The sequence below is a fragment of the Saprolegnia diclina genome (assembly GCF_000281045.1).
Source record: "Saprolegnia diclina VS20 unplaced genomic scaffold supercont1.1, whole genome shotgun sequence".
In the NCBI taxonomy this organism is placed as follows: Eukaryota; Oomycota; class Saprolegniomycetes; order Saprolegniales; family Saprolegniaceae; genus Saprolegnia; species Saprolegnia diclina.
In genome coordinates this window covers 394859-408622 of record NW_008246068.1, presented here as the reverse complement: position 1 = coordinate 408622, position 13764 = coordinate 394859, and the positions used below count along the sequence as shown (strand labels likewise).

At 60.7% G+C, this 13764-nt stretch overlaps 7 protein-coding genes across 7 annotated transcripts in view; 4 read left to right on the top strand and 3 right to left on the bottom strand.

Moving 5' to 3' along the window:
- Positions 1 to 6566, bottom strand: part of SDRG_00133 (hypothetical protein) — a 39156-nt gene extending 32590 nt beyond the window's left edge. The window contains exons 1-4 of the mRNA XM_008605598.1: positions 6230 to 6566; positions 5435 to 6179; positions 926 to 5383; positions 21 to 882 (exon numbers count right to left, since the gene is read on the bottom strand). Of these exons, the coding sequence (XP_008603820.1) occupies positions 21 to 882; positions 926 to 5383; positions 5435 to 6179; positions 6230 to 6558 (6394 nt within the window). The 5' untranslated portion in view covers positions 6559 to 6566. The remainder of the gene's footprint in view (positions 1 to 20; positions 883 to 925; positions 5384 to 5434; positions 6180 to 6229) is intronic.
- A 77-nt stretch (positions 6567 to 6643) lies between these two features.
- On the top strand, positions 6644 to 7985 carry SDRG_00132 (hypothetical protein). The gene is made up of 4 exons (XM_008605597.1): positions 6644 to 7256; positions 7305 to 7628; positions 7682 to 7762; positions 7804 to 7985. Exons 1-4 carry the CDS (start codon positions 6690 to 6692, stop codon positions 7927 to 7929), a joined length of 1098 nt encoding a protein of 365 aa, XP_008603819.1. The 5' UTR covers positions 6644 to 6689; the 3' UTR covers positions 7930 to 7985.
- Positions 7986 to 8165: 180 nt separating this feature from the next.
- On the top strand, positions 8166 to 9070 carry SDRG_00131 (hypothetical protein; the record flags this gene model as incomplete). Its single annotated transcript, XM_008605596.1, has 6 exons — positions 8166 to 8329; positions 8371 to 8464; positions 8519 to 8560; positions 8611 to 8676; positions 8725 to 8785; positions 8829 to 9070. 6 exons carry the CDS (start codon positions 8166 to 8168, stop codon positions 9068 to 9070), a joined length of 669 nt encoding a protein of 222 aa, XP_008603818.1.
- Positions 9071 to 9386: 316 nt separating this feature from the next.
- SDRG_00130 (hypothetical protein) lies at positions 9387 to 9695 on the top strand (the record flags this gene model as incomplete). Its single annotated transcript, XM_008605595.1, has 1 exon — positions 9387 to 9695. The coding sequence occupies one exon, from the start codon at positions 9387 to 9389 to the stop codon at positions 9693 to 9695; it is 309 nt and encodes a 102-aa protein (XP_008603817.1).
- A 57-nt stretch (positions 9696 to 9752) lies between these two features.
- On the bottom strand, positions 9753 to 10930 carry SDRG_00129 (hypothetical protein; the record flags this gene model as incomplete). The annotated part of the gene is made up of 3 exons (XM_008605594.1): positions 9753 to 9956; positions 10004 to 10334; positions 10386 to 10930. 3 exons carry the CDS (start codon positions 10928 to 10930, stop codon positions 9753 to 9755), a joined length of 1080 nt encoding a protein of 359 aa, XP_008603816.1.
- Positions 10931 to 11168: 238 nt separating this feature from the next.
- Positions 11169 to 12751, bottom strand: SDRG_00128 (CAMK protein kinase). The gene is made up of 8 exons (XM_008605593.1): positions 12454 to 12751; positions 12341 to 12406; positions 12200 to 12291; positions 12062 to 12155; positions 11834 to 12015; positions 11743 to 11788; positions 11496 to 11696; positions 11169 to 11456 (listed from the first exon to the last, which is right to left on the bottom strand). Exons 1-8 carry the CDS (start codon positions 12703 to 12705, stop codon positions 11262 to 11264), a joined length of 1128 nt encoding a protein of 375 aa, XP_008603815.1. The 5' UTR covers positions 12706 to 12751; the 3' UTR covers positions 11169 to 11261.
- Positions 12752 to 12773: 22 nt separating this feature from the next.
- On the top strand, positions 12774 to 13534 carry SDRG_00127 (hypothetical protein; the record flags this gene model as incomplete). Its single annotated transcript, XM_008605592.1, has 2 exons — positions 12774 to 13470; positions 13530 to 13534. 2 exons carry the CDS (start codon positions 12774 to 12776, stop codon positions 13532 to 13534), a joined length of 702 nt encoding a protein of 233 aa, XP_008603814.1.
- Between the last annotated feature and the right edge of the window lie 230 nt (positions 13535 to 13764).

The window sequence follows — 13764 nt, the reverse complement described above, 5'->3', positions numbered from 1 at the left end:
GTACAATGCACAGTACGTACGGTCATAAGTGATCAAAACGGGTGCGGTTTGCATCCCGGCGTACGCCAGGTGCACGTACGCAGCGCCGGCGGACTTGGTCGAAGGCGTCGTGCACGTGCACGTGGTTGCCGTGAGAAGCGTAGCTGCATATGTGCCCGAGGCAGCGCCTGTAAACACACACTGTATGTCGGACGCGTCGGGGAGTGCCGTCGACACCGTCAACGTCAACGGTGCACCGCCCGAGGCAAACCCGCGCTTGGGGTCAATCGACAGGATAGTCCATGGATCTTCAAACGATACGAGCACGGGGGCGACGGCGTAGTCAACGCCGCCGTTGAACGAGCATGCCACAGAGAGCGCGCCCGCCGTCGCCTGGGGCAGACTGACGAGGTGCAAAGCGGTAGCGTTGACGTAAAGTGTTGGCACGATCATCGACCCCAGCTTGCAGACCACATCACCGTCTTGGAAATTGGTACCTGTGACTAACATTGAGGCATTGCCATCCCGAGGAACGACGTTTGGGACGACGTGGGCGAGCGTGCTGCGCGGGAAGTAGGTAAACACTGCAGAAGCGTACGCGACCGTTTGGTTGTCGAGCGAGACGCCGACGCGGACGGTCGTGTTGGGCGGTCGAAATGCTGGTGAGGGGCACGTGACGCTGCCGCGATAAATTCTGGCCTCCGAAATGCTCTCTCCAATGTGGCAATAGTACACGCATGATGGATCCAGAGGAGCAACGACGATCGCGAGCTGCGAGCCGCCGTCGTCGGGACCGCGCAACGGAGAAAACGAAAGCACGAGCAACGGCGACACTGCCGTGAGCGTAATGCTGCGCGTGGCAGCGTCGACGCCGTTGACGCTCAGTGCAACCGAGGTCGACGTCTACCAACACATAACGTGAGATGGTTCCGGACGAGTGCACTACCTGGTTGATGTGCACAGTGCACGTCAAGCGCGTCGCGCCGAGGACAACGGCGGGCACGACGGTGGTTGCGTCCAGGATGCACCACATTGCTTCACTGAAACCAAACCCGAGGACCGAAACAACGGCCGTAGAGCCGATCGTCGTCGTCTTGGGGCTCATAGACTCGAGTTGTACCGCCGCTGCGATCGTCAGCGTCGCCTTCGATTTGAGCCATGCGAGACCATTGTCATTCGACGTCAAGAGGGCCCAAACACTTCCGACAGACGCCGATGCCACGGATCCAAAGGTGCAGAGAGCGTAGGTTGCGTTGATAACGGTGGCGGCGTCGGCGATAACGAGGCCACCATCCGGCACTTGGAGGGCGCACGTAAAGCCGACAGCTGTCAAGTTGCGACCGACGATCGCAAACTCGGCTCGGGGACTGAGCTGCTCGATCGCGGACGGCACAAGCTGAGCGACAACCGGGCTCGGAATGTATGTTATCGGAAAGCGACCCAGGCTCTTGGCGTCGCGTTGGAGCTGCCACGTCACGTTGGCAGCAAGGATGGTCGGTGGCGCGACGGTGCACTGGAGAAGCGTCGGCGACACAACGTTGGCAGTGTACCATGACGCGTCATCAGATGCGCACCGATACGACGCCGTCGTATCAAAGAGGCCCGAAAACGTGAGCGTCGTCGGCGCGTACGCCACGGCGGTGACAGGGTACATGACCACACGTGGTGTGCTGGTCGATGGGGCGAACGTGAGGTTGCCGGCTCGGACCGGCACAAACGCTTGACCGTTGAGCGCCAACGCCACTGCAATCGAGTCGTTCGGATGTCCGTGGGGAGCGGCGCAGCTCACATACGAAAAGCCCAGCATTTCGCAGTCGACAACAGTGCCACTGGGCTCGAATCGGCTTTGAACGACCGACGCAGGCGGCAGTGGTGCTGCCGTTGCAAACACGATGGTTGCATCCGAGGTATCAAGAATCGTCGGGTACATGGACGCCACTGGGACCGAGCCGTCAAACGTGAACGTTGCCGCACCCGAGTGCACCTGGATACCGTCGATCTGCACCGAGAGAAGGACGGTCGTGGCATAGACACTGACGGAGCGTGTCGGCGCCGTGCACGACACGGCCGTTGTGTTCAACAGCCGCCCCGCAAAAGCGACACCATCAAAGAGGCAGCGCAGTGGCCCAAATGATGTCGGTGGTAGCGCCGGCGAGAGCGTCACAAGCACGACAGTTCCGGCGTGGCCGTGGCGAGGTGCGATGGTTGCGATCGAGGGCGGTGCATACACGTATACTGTTGTCGTGTTGGAGGCGTTCGAGGCAAGACCCAGCGACATGGCGAGCGTCACTGCGCCAACGGTCCCGGTGGTGCGCAGATCCATGTCGCAGATGGCTTGGGTCGAGGACACATATGTTCCTGGCGTGGCAACCGAGTCATTCCAAAGACAAGTGAGCGACGCCAGTGGCTCAAAGTGGTCGCCTGTCACGGTCACTTGCGTTGCATTGGTGCCGACGGGGACAAGCACCGGGTCCACGGCAGCGATTCGTAATGCAGGATACGCAAAGACCGTGACAGAGGTTGCACTGCGGTCGGCACCGACAACAACCGCAAGCGACGTCGTCTGCGACCACAGAGCGGGCCCGCACATCAGTGTCGACGCGTTGAGCACCGTTGCAGCCATCGAGGTCGAGTTGGACAAGCACGACATCGGACCAAGCCCCAGCGGAAATACGCCCGAGAGTGCAATTGAGCCGAAAAAGCTGTTGGTCACCAGGCTCGGCGACGCGGCCAGCAGTTGCACCGGTGCAAAGTACGTGAACGTTAACGTCGCGTCTGCATCGATACCGTTGGAAGCGACAAAGAACGCAACGGCGCCTGGTGTCGTCTGCGCCGGCGTTGTGCATTCGAGCTGCATCGGGCTTTGCCACAAAGCAAGGACGGAGGCCGACCCAAAGTAGCAGCGCGTCGGTGTTGTCGGAAGGTACGGACCACCCGTCACAACAACAGTTGTCCCACCAAGAGTCGAACCCAGCGCCGGTGTCAGCGATGTGACGCCAGCAGCAGCGTAGTATGTGAAAAGAGCTGCGTCCGTAGTATAGACGTCTTGTCCATTGAGAGACAGTGCGAGACCGTAGGTTCCCGCTGTCGCCACGGGCGGCGCCGTGCACTGCACCATGCTGGCATAGATGCAAACGGCCGGTGTCACCACCAGAGTGCCAGTGGCCGTGGCCGTGAAGCGGCATTCGAGACGCGGTGTCGAGACAAAGCGACTGCCAACGACAGACACGAGTGTGCCGCCTGACGTTGCTCCGAAGGCAGGGTAGATGCCGGTGACGCTCGGCGCGGCGTACACAAGCAGCGCGACCGACGTACTCGAGTCGTCGATGCCGTTGATGCTGACGCTGAGCGGGACAGCGTCGCCGATGGCCGCGATGGCCAACAGATCGGGCATTGTGCATTGCAGCAACGTGGGCGACACAAACCGTGCAAGACTCCGGACGTGACCGCCAAACCAGCACTGGAGCGACGAGACGTTTTGGAAATTTGTGCCAGAGACCGTCACGTTGACGCCGCCGGTCAACGGACCTTCAGAGGGCCAAGCCGCTGTGAGTTGCGCATCGTCATAAGCGTCGAACGACAAAGTTTGCGCTTCAATCGGGGAGCGGGTATCTCCAATAGCGATCGATACCGTCTGTCGGACGGCGGTCGGCGGTACGGCGCAGCGTAGCTCGGTTGCAGACACAAACGTCGAGGCGGCAACTGCACCGTTGACGTAGCAGTGACTCGTGGGCGCAAAGTGGGTGCCGTGCAGTGTGATGTTGTTAAGTACGTCCCGACGTCCCCATCGCGGCTCCAGCCAAGCAAGCATCGGTGCTGCCACGATCTCGAGCGGCACGTCCACGAGTGTCGCGTCTGCGCCTTGGTTGGGTGAGAGCGCCAAGCCCACCGCAGCGTTCCGTAGCTTCATGAGGTTGGGGCTACGACACGCCACCAGCGTCGGTGTCAATACGACGGCTGGTGCCAAAATGGAACCATCAAAGACACAGCTCCAGACAGTCATATCGGTATAGGTAGACGTGTTGGTGGCTACGAGTACTTGGGTCCCGCCAAGGCGGTCAATACGTCCAGGACCCACATTTTGCACCAGAAGCGGTACACCATAGACAAATGCCAGCGGACGGCTCGCAAAGACAGGGGCCGATGTCGGGACCACCGTCACGCCAACGACACCCGCTGTCGGTGACGGCGGAACACGGCACTGCAATAGCGCCACCGAGACCACTTGGGCTGGCACAGACCTGTTGCCAAAGATGCACGTGTACGCAAGGGAGAGCTGGAACGCGGCGCCTGTCACGCTGAGTAGCGCGCCACCGCTCGTGTAGCCTTGTGTGGGGAAGATCGACGCGACGTCGGGCACGGATGCAATGGCTTGTGTCCACTGCAGCGCCAGGCTCGTGCGAAGGGCGCCAGGGCCCGTGTCCTCAATCTCGAGGAGCATCGAGGTCGTCGCTGACAGCGCGCCTGTCTGGACGATCGTGATCTGCGACGCAGCCGTCGACACGAGCGACGGGTCGCCGAGCAGTGCGATCGTAGCCGACGTCGTGTTGGAGGCGACGAGACTCGATGCGACAGGGGAGGTGGGCAGTGTCACGCGCAGGTACGGGTCGGTGCTGCTGACAGCGTTGATGTGAACTGACGCGGCGATCGTGCTCATGTACTCGTCGGCGTCAATGTCTTCAAAGCGGTAGCCACCGAGCTGCACCGCCATCGTCGGGCCGACGCCAAGCGTCGGTGCAACCCAACCTTGCACCACGTCGAGTTGCAAGGTCATCGACGCGCTGTGGTCCCCGCCACGAACCGCAATATACGAGAGGGTCGCCACACGGCTTCCAAAGACATTATGCGGCGGCGCGTAGAAGAGGCTCGTCGACGACGGAATCGTGATCGGCGCACTCGAAATGGCCACCGCAGTCGTCCCGTCAAACAGCAGTTGCGATGTCGTTGGCAGCATATACAGCGTTCCTTGGGTTGGCAGCGCTGTCAACTGCGCTTGCGCCATCGGTGTGACGTGGAGCGTGACGCGCACCGGTGTATTCATGGGCGTCGCCACCGCGTCGTCCACGCCCGCGCCCGACCGAGCCAAAAACAAGAAGCCAAGAGGAGCGCTGTTTTCATATGAGAGAATTCGAATACGCCCGTTGAGGCGCGGCGAGTAGCCAATCGTCTTGCTCGGGACATCCAGCGTGTCCATGGTACCGTCCAAATCCCAGTACCCAACGAGCCCAGGCTCTGAGCCAAGCAGACGTGTGTGCACGACGGGCGCCGCTATCGCAGTCGACCACAGCTGGATCTCGTCCATGGCGCCTCGAAATGCCACCGTCGCGTACGTGGCACCGCCGCAGAGACCCAGATCGATGCGGCCGCCGGGTACAAGGAGCGGCTTGGTCCGTGGCATCGTCGCCTAGAGCAGCAATATCGATCAGTCCAATTCAACGCTGTCTATGGCACGTACTGCGAGCTGCCCGTTCAAGTAGAAATACAGGGAGGCGTCCGAGTAGGCCAGCGCCAAATGGCCCCACACGCCATTGTCCGGGAGGCTGGTCATCCCAACGGTCTTTGTGTCTTTGACGATCCGTGTCTCGCTGTCGAGCGTCACCACTTCGACCACGTACCTGTTGCTATTCACATCACGGACAAACATGACGTGCACTGCGTCGTCCACTGCGCCAGGTGGTGGCACAGAGGCGCAAAGGCACTGCCGGGGCTGGGCTGCAAAATCGATCGTGAGCCAGAGGCTGAGTGTCGTCGTCGCGACGAGCGTCGGGTCGGTCGGCACTGGAAGCGAGAGGCCAATGGCGGCCGATGTTGGAAAGGCCAGCGCGTACCCGGCGGCGCCGGCCACGGGCGGCAGCAACGCGAGCGACGCGGTGCGCAAGTAGTCGAGCTCGCCGATCTGCAGCGCTACATTGTACACAAAAGCGTGCTTTATGAACCCGCGAAAAGCGGTGCCGAGTTGCGTCGTCGGCGCGCCGAGGCGCATTTGTGCTGCGCTGTAGAGCGCACGCCCATCCACGTAGAGCACAACAGAGGCGTTGCGCTCGTTGTACACGGCGGCGACAAATGTCCACTGGTTGGTCGCGACTGCAAGGCCGCCGGCCGCACCTGTCGCATATGCGCCCGTGGCGACGCCCCAGCCATGTCTGTCAAAGTAGAGCGCACGTTCGTGGATGCTGTCGTCTGCATGCGTCCACAGTGTGCTACGATAGATGCAAGTTGGCACTCGCCGAGAAATGGGGTATTTTTGTACCTGGCGCGGTCGGGCGTCGTGTACTCGGGCACGTAGACCCAGGCGCCGATTGTCACCTCGCTCTGGACATGCGCGTTCATGTCGATGGCGACGTCGATGCGGCTCTCGCCGTTGAAGAAGCCCACCATGCCCACGGTGCCATCCGGCGTTGGCCGCTCGACGAGAGTCACGTTGGTCGACGCGCTCGCGGCGGTGGCTGCGTTGGTCGCGTCGGCGTCGAGTGGGAAGTGGGCGAGGAGGCGGCGCGGCCAGAGCGCAGCGAACGGCGTCCAGGGCGCCTCGGCGCAGGCTGTGCTCACGAGCCAGACCAGGCCCAGCAGCACGCGCATCCTGCGAGCGTCGATCTTTGAAAATGGAAAGACGCCGTGTCTCGACCAATCGCTGACGCCGTTCCGCGCAATTTAGAACCAATCACGTTGACGCAGCTGGGAGCTCGATCTTCAAGGGACGCGGCGCGCCGATGAACAAGCTCACGAGCGTCGAGTCCCAGCGGGTCATGTCCGTGCTGGGCGACATGCTTGACCGCCTTAGCTTCCTCACGTACGTGCCTGTCAAGGCCGACAGTCGACTTCTGAGCCAACTCCGCGAGAGTGGCTGCGCCACAAGCGTCATCGAGACGCAGTGGCAACTCGAAGACGCCTGTGCCAAAGCCGATAGCGATGACACGTGGCACAAGGTCAAGGTCGCGACGCGTAGCCTGTGTCGGCACATGCGGGAGAACCCGGTCTTTCTCAACACGTTCTTTGGTACGCCGACGAAAGAGCCGGCGGACGACCTCCTCCAGTTGATCAAGTTTTTGTCCGAGCTCACCGACCTCTCGTTCGCCAAGCTCGGCAAGACCGTTGAGGAAGAGACGGCGCACCAAGAGCTAATGGACACGATTTACAACCGACGAAAGCAAGCCGAAGACGAGCTCGTGAGCCTGCGCGACAAACTCAGCGAGCTGCGCAAAGCCAAGGAGGACGAGACGTCGCACTTGGACATCCAGCTGCAAAAACTCAAGGCCGAGCTCTCGACGATCAACAAGGTCCTAGCATCCAATTGTCGACGCTGATTCTCAAGGACTTGGACATAGAACGCCAACAACGAACTCGCCATGATTCAGGCCCAGGTCAAGGAGACATTGGACAAGGCATTTGAGAAGCAAAACATCGACATGCAAGCGCTCACGGAGCGCCACTTGCAGCTCACGCGCAAGCTCGAGGCCGATACGACCGAACACCGCGACGTCGAGGACGGACTGCGCAAAGCCAAATGCAAGAGTGGCGTCGAAGTCGCGGGCACGATAGAAAAGTACGACGCGGAAATGACTGTGCTCGCGACCGAGATCGATTCGATCCAAGCACAGTACACACAGGAGCTCAAGGAGCTCCACGAGCTCTCCGAGCACTTCAAAAAGGTATGTTGTTATCCCTGTACACAGCGACATGACGTCGGCCATTTGACTCGTAGATTGACGAAGAGCAACGGCGTATCGATGCCGAGGAGAAGGTGCTCGAAGCGGTCCGCGCCGAAGAGCGCCGGCAAGTGCAAGTACGCGCACGGTTGCTGGCATTGGACACGAGCTTCTATAGGTCTTGCACGACGCAGCCACCAAGATCCAAAAGGTATTTCGTGGCAACGTGGTCCGGAAAGAGCTCGCGGCCAAGAAGAAGGGCAAGAAAGGCGCCAAGGGCAAAGGCAAAGGAAAGAAAAAGTAATTGTACATGCTATAAACGTGCGTTTTGGGCTACTTTGGCCGGCGCCAACGAGCCGCCCAAGTACGGCTATGGGTTGCAGACGCGATGCGGAGGGACCATGGTGGGCCATGGCGCAGTTGCGGCAGCGGGCCCGGCGCGACAGTGTTCGGCATTTTTTGCCAGATTGCCCTTTCCAGAAAATCTTTTTCATCCGGATGCATGGATGGCAACCGGACATTTACAGAACGTCGGCGGCGATGGCGGACCGCTTTGAGATCCTCGAGGAGACGTCGCATGCGCCGGAGCGCAAGGCCGAGGCCGAGGCCGAGAGCAACCCCGCCCTGGAAAAGGCCATGGACGAGATGAGCCTCGAGACAAAGGACGTCAAGCTCGCCTCGGACGCCAAGGAAGAGGGCAACAGGTTCGACGGCAGCCAGCGCTCCGACCTCATGGCGTGCGTAGCTTCTTCAAGGAAGGGCGGTACCTCGACGCGATCGACTGCTACTCAAAGGCGTTGCAACTGTGTCCGATCGGTACAGAGTACGCCTACAACCGCGTACGTCAGCGCGCTTGGTCGTCTCCGGGCAGTTGTCACCGTCAATGCGTCTAGGCCGTCTACTCGAACAACCGCGCGGCCTGCTTGTTCCACTTGGTACGCGTCGGCTCTCTTTCTGTCGAAACGACATGCAACGCGCGGTCTAGGGTCGACAAGAAGAGGCGGTTGAGGACTGCACGGTCGCGATCGAGCTTTCGCCGACCTACGTCAAGGTAGCTCGGTCGCCGCCGATGACGCCGGCGCTGAGAACGTGTCTGTAGGCATTCTTGCGCCGCGCTCAAGCGTACGAGAAGCTCGACAAACTGGAAGAGGCGCTGAAAGGTAGTCGCACCCTCGCAATGCTCTGGAGCCAACGTTGGACTAGACGTCAAGAGCGTGCTCGAGATCGACCCGACTATTGCGTCGGCGCGCGACTCGGAGAAGCGGCTGAGTGCCCTCGTGACGGAGCGCCAGGAAAAGATGAAGGCCGAGATGCTCGAGAAACTCAAGGGCTTTGGCAACACGATTCTTGGCAAGTTTGGGCTCAGTACCGACAACTTTCAAATGGTCCAAGACCCGGCCACGGGCTCGTACAACATCAACTTTTCGCAAAACAAACAGCCGTAACCATCGTCGTTATCGATGCGTCCTCCATCTTCTACTAGTCTCTCTTGTGATGCTCTCTCTACGTCTCTAGTCTTTGCGATATGGCACCACCATTCAGAGGCTCCCGTCTCTGTCACTTCGACCCTACGCGGTCACCTCGTGTACACACGACCCGATGGTCTTGATGAGTCATAGGACGGTCTATGCAATCGGCGGTTGACGTTGTTGGTCGATGTCGTCAGACCAGCTCAACTGGGAAAGAGACTCGGGCGGGTCGTTGCTAAAAATAAAAATTCGAAGCGTTCGAAGTTTCAACGGCGACGCAGTGCAAGTCGCCATGACGGACGCGCGGAAGGAGATGCGCCGACGGTGGACCACAGCTTTCTTCTCGCGCAAGCACGTGACGGTCCACGTGCTGCGGCAGTCGGGCGAGGCCGCGCCAGTCGCACGCAGCAGTCGGTGGTCGTGGCACGTTCTCTCGCCCGTTGCGCGCTGGCTCTTGACCACAAAGCGCCGGTGGCCATCCCTACACGTTCATGCGTCCGTGCACCCGCGGTCGCCCGACCCCGACCGCCTCTGCCCGACGCTGGACCGCACCATCTATGCCATTCAAGAAGCATCCGAGCGCGCGGGCGATGTCCGGTAGGCGCCTCTCGTCGTGTGACCTCTACCTACGCTTCTTATCTTCTTATTGCATGCTACCTCAGTACGTTGTGTCGTAGTAGCGGTCGCCATAGTCGCCGAGGCCCGGCACAATGTACTTGGACTCGTTCAGCTCTTGGTCGACGGCCGCCGTGACGATCGTGACGTTGGGGTGGGCAGCAAAGATGGCTCGAATGCCTTCGGGGCATGCGACCACATTGGCAAACACAATGTTGCTCTCTTCGACGCCGGCTTGCAGCACCGTCTAGGACCGAGCATGCTATGTTGGCAACCGTCAAGGCATCGGCGTACCTGGATGGCCATGTTGGCGCTGCCGCCCGTCGCAAGCATCGGGTCGACGATAAGGACACGGTCGTACGTGGCGATGCGCGGAGGCAGCTTGGTGTAGAAGAGGACCGGCGACTTCTCCACTGTGGTTTCGTTGCGCTGGATGAGGATCTTGCCGACGGCGAGGTTGGGCGAGCAGTGCAAGACGGCATCGAGAAGACTGTCGCCCGCGCGCACGATGGACACGACGCACACATTGTTGTTGGGCCGGAGGCCGGAAAACTCGGCGCCCGTGGCCGTCCAAACGGTGCAGCGCTCGACAGCGCAGGCGGCAAGGGCTTCTTCGGCAAGAATCCTAGCGCAAGACCATATGAGGTTTCGCTACTTGACGTTTGAGGCCGTCTACCGCATGAGACGGTCGGCGTAGTGCTTGAACTGCGCGTGCGTTGAGCGCTTATCGCGGAGCATGACATGCAGCGACTTGATCGACTTCATGTGGAGCACATCGAGGTTCGGGTACATGGACTCGAGCGAGCTCGTGACGGTGCGCTGACGCTTTTCCTTTTGCTTGACCAGTTTCGCCTTGTTGGCGTTTGTGGGCGACGACGCGGTCAGCGGCTGCTTGATGCCGGTCTTGAGCTCCTTCTCGACGCGGATGATGCGGCCGCAGCCCACGTGCAGCAATTGCCGGATCTCGTTTTGGCTAAAGTCCTTCTCGAGCAGATCTTTAATCATGTCATCGGCAACGACAAACTCGGGGTCCTTGATGCTGCGGCTCAGCGCCTGGAATTTGATCTGGATCTCTTGCGCGAGCTCCTCGCTGCCGAGCTTCTCGACCGCCCGTCGGAGCGCGTTGGCGTTCTTCCCGGCCTGGTCCAAGCGCAGCTTGCGGTTCTTCTCGTCGGCCTTGAGCGCGTCAAAGCTCAGGAGGCTGTCGTCGCCGGCCTGCATTCCTATGGCACTCTCGGAAAGTGCAGCAGCGACCCGGCGCACCGGGACCAGCAACCCAATTCGGACATTAGGCGCTGGAAATCGGTTTTTAGGTCAAAACTAGGACGTTGGCCCCGGAGTGCCAGTGCGCCACGCATGAAATTCGGACTTTTGGCTGAAAGGGCACGCGACAGCCAAGTTGAACTTGACGCGACCACATGGGTGACAACATTGTGCACGTACTAGTAAAAGGGATAGGTTTGCTGAAAATGTGGACTATATAACTCTAGATCGCATTATATCGATTCGAAAGCATGCATAGATGACAATAATGGGGTGGCTACGACCAGGGCTACGACTGGCCGTGCGGGGGGGTCGCGGCGTTGAATGACACGCTCGACTGCGAGATGGACGCGGTGAGCGCGGCACCGGCGCTTGGCTCGTCGCCGCTTTCGTCGGCTTGCGCAACAATGACATCGCGCACGTCGACGGGGGCAGCCTTGGCGCTTGCGAGCCGCGCCGCCGCAATCGTCGCAATCACACTCACCTACATCAGCATGACGCCTCGTCGACGAGTGATCCGTACGCGGAAGCGCTGGTGCATGGCCTTGAGGTACGCCGTGAGGCTGCCGCGCAACGAGCACTGGAGCGGAAGTGACGACAAGTCGGTTTTGGAAAGCCACGGGTGGCCGAGTGCATGGGTCGCCGAGATGCGTGCGGATGGCTCCTTTGTGAGCAGCTTCGCAACGAGGTCTTTGGCTTCATCAGAAATGTCGCGCCACACCTCCTAGCCCATTGCTTGACATAACTGGGTTGCATCTCAGCGTCAATACCCCGTTCATGTTGAACTCGCCGTGCCGGATGGCCGCGACGATGTTGCTACGTTGTGTGAGCGTTAGAAGGAGAGGCATTGCGCCGTCGTACTCTTTGCCGTGGCGCCCGTCCGGGTCGAATGGGTGCACCGCGGAGAGGATGATGTACAAAATGACACCGAGGCTCCACATGTCGCTCTTCCCGTCGTAGTTGGTCGCACTGCCGTCGTCGTCGAGAATCTCTGGTGCGCAATACGCCCACGTCAGACCGTCTTTGGCCGCGAGCCGCTTGCTCTGCCGCCTTCCATAAGAGTCCTACTCGTCGTCGTCGCCAACGTACGGTGACGATGGCAGCCATGCTAAAGTCGGCCACTTTGACATGGGCGCGGCCAGCGTGCTTGGACGTGAGGAGTAAATTCTCCGGCTTGAGATCCCTACACCATGCTCCGTTGGCTTGTCGCACGGTATCGCGTCGCACCGGTGAACGATGCCCTTCTCGTGGAGGTACTCCAGTGCGGTCAAGATGTCGCGCACATACTGCTGCGCAATTGCCTCCGAGTAGGCACCGTCCTAGCACACACAGCGCCGATCGTACATCTTCTCAGGCACGCAGTCGCACCCGCACGAGCATCTGGAAGAGCTCGCCACCGTCGGCAAGCTCCATGACGAGGCAGACATACTCCTCCTGCATTTAGATCCGTTGTCGTGGCCATATCCAACAGAGGGGCGTACCGCCTCGTACGTCTCGAAGAGACGAATGATGTTGGGGTGCGGGTCGAGCTGCTTCATGAGCCGCACCTCGGCCTCCCACGCGGCGCGCTCGAGCGTTGTGCTGGCAAAGAGCATCTTGACGGCGACGGCCTCGCCGGTTGCCTTGTGCGTTGCTCGCAGGACCTTGGAATGCGCGCCGCGTCCGATGAGCCCGTTGGGCTCGAGCGTATACGTGTCTTCCATCGCGAGCGCGTGACCACTGCAGGCGCCCATGCTGTCCAAAGGCCGAATGGGCGCCGGTTTCACAGGAGAAGACTTTTGTACTTTTTTTCGATTTGTCCATGGAGCCGGACGACGACCTGGACGCCCAGGCAGCGCTGGCGGCGATCATCCGAGAGGACCACCACGCGCCACTGCCGCGCCGCGCGAGCCTCGCGTTGTCTGCGGACGGCAGCTGCAGCTCGGCACGCATGTCGCGCCCGTCGAACCACAATGACGACGAGCTTTCGCTGCCGATTGAAGAAGAGGCGACCCACAAGACGATGCGCCGTCGTCGCCTCTCGTCGCTCAAGGACAAAATCAAGCGCCCGGGCTTCCTCGAGATGCGGCGCGTCTCGGGGGTGCTCAAGATCGACCCCAAGCTGCGGCTTGTGCCGTTTGATAGAAGCGCGCTCACCGAGTTCCAAGCCCTTCTTTGCCCGTTTGAGGACGCTGCTGCATCGAGCGAGGCGGCTGTCGATAGCGTGCTCGCGGCCATGAACGACCTCCTTGAAACCATCATCTCGGGCATGCTGGACGAGCACGACACGCTCAACAACTCCAAGCTGGCGCGCGACGTGTCGGTGCAGGCCGTGGCGCTTCTTGTGAGCGGCATTGAGGACCTTGCGGCCGCGACATCGACGACTGCCGGCGCCGCGCATCTGCGGGACATGGCCCACCGGCTAGGCGCGATCGACGCCTTTGTGCGCACGTACTTTCTGAACGAGATCCACGAGCTCGAGCAGGTGGTCAACAGCCTCGAAGACTCGCTGGAGCAAAGTGCCAAGAAGATGGCACAGCTCCAAACCGACGTCACGTCGACCAACGACCGCCACAAGCGTAAGGTTGCCGAAATGCAACTGCTGTCGGTCGTCAACCAAGCGCGGGCGCGCGGGCGGACGCCGGCGCTGGCAACGACCGCCGACTCGAAGCTCGAGGAAGCCCACCACGAGTTGCTCAAGGCGCATCATACGCTCGAAACGGCCCACGCCCGGCTCGAGACGTCGTACGAGACGCTACGCGCGCAGCACGAGACAACGTTGCTCGACTTGGAGCAGGTGCAGACAATGTGTC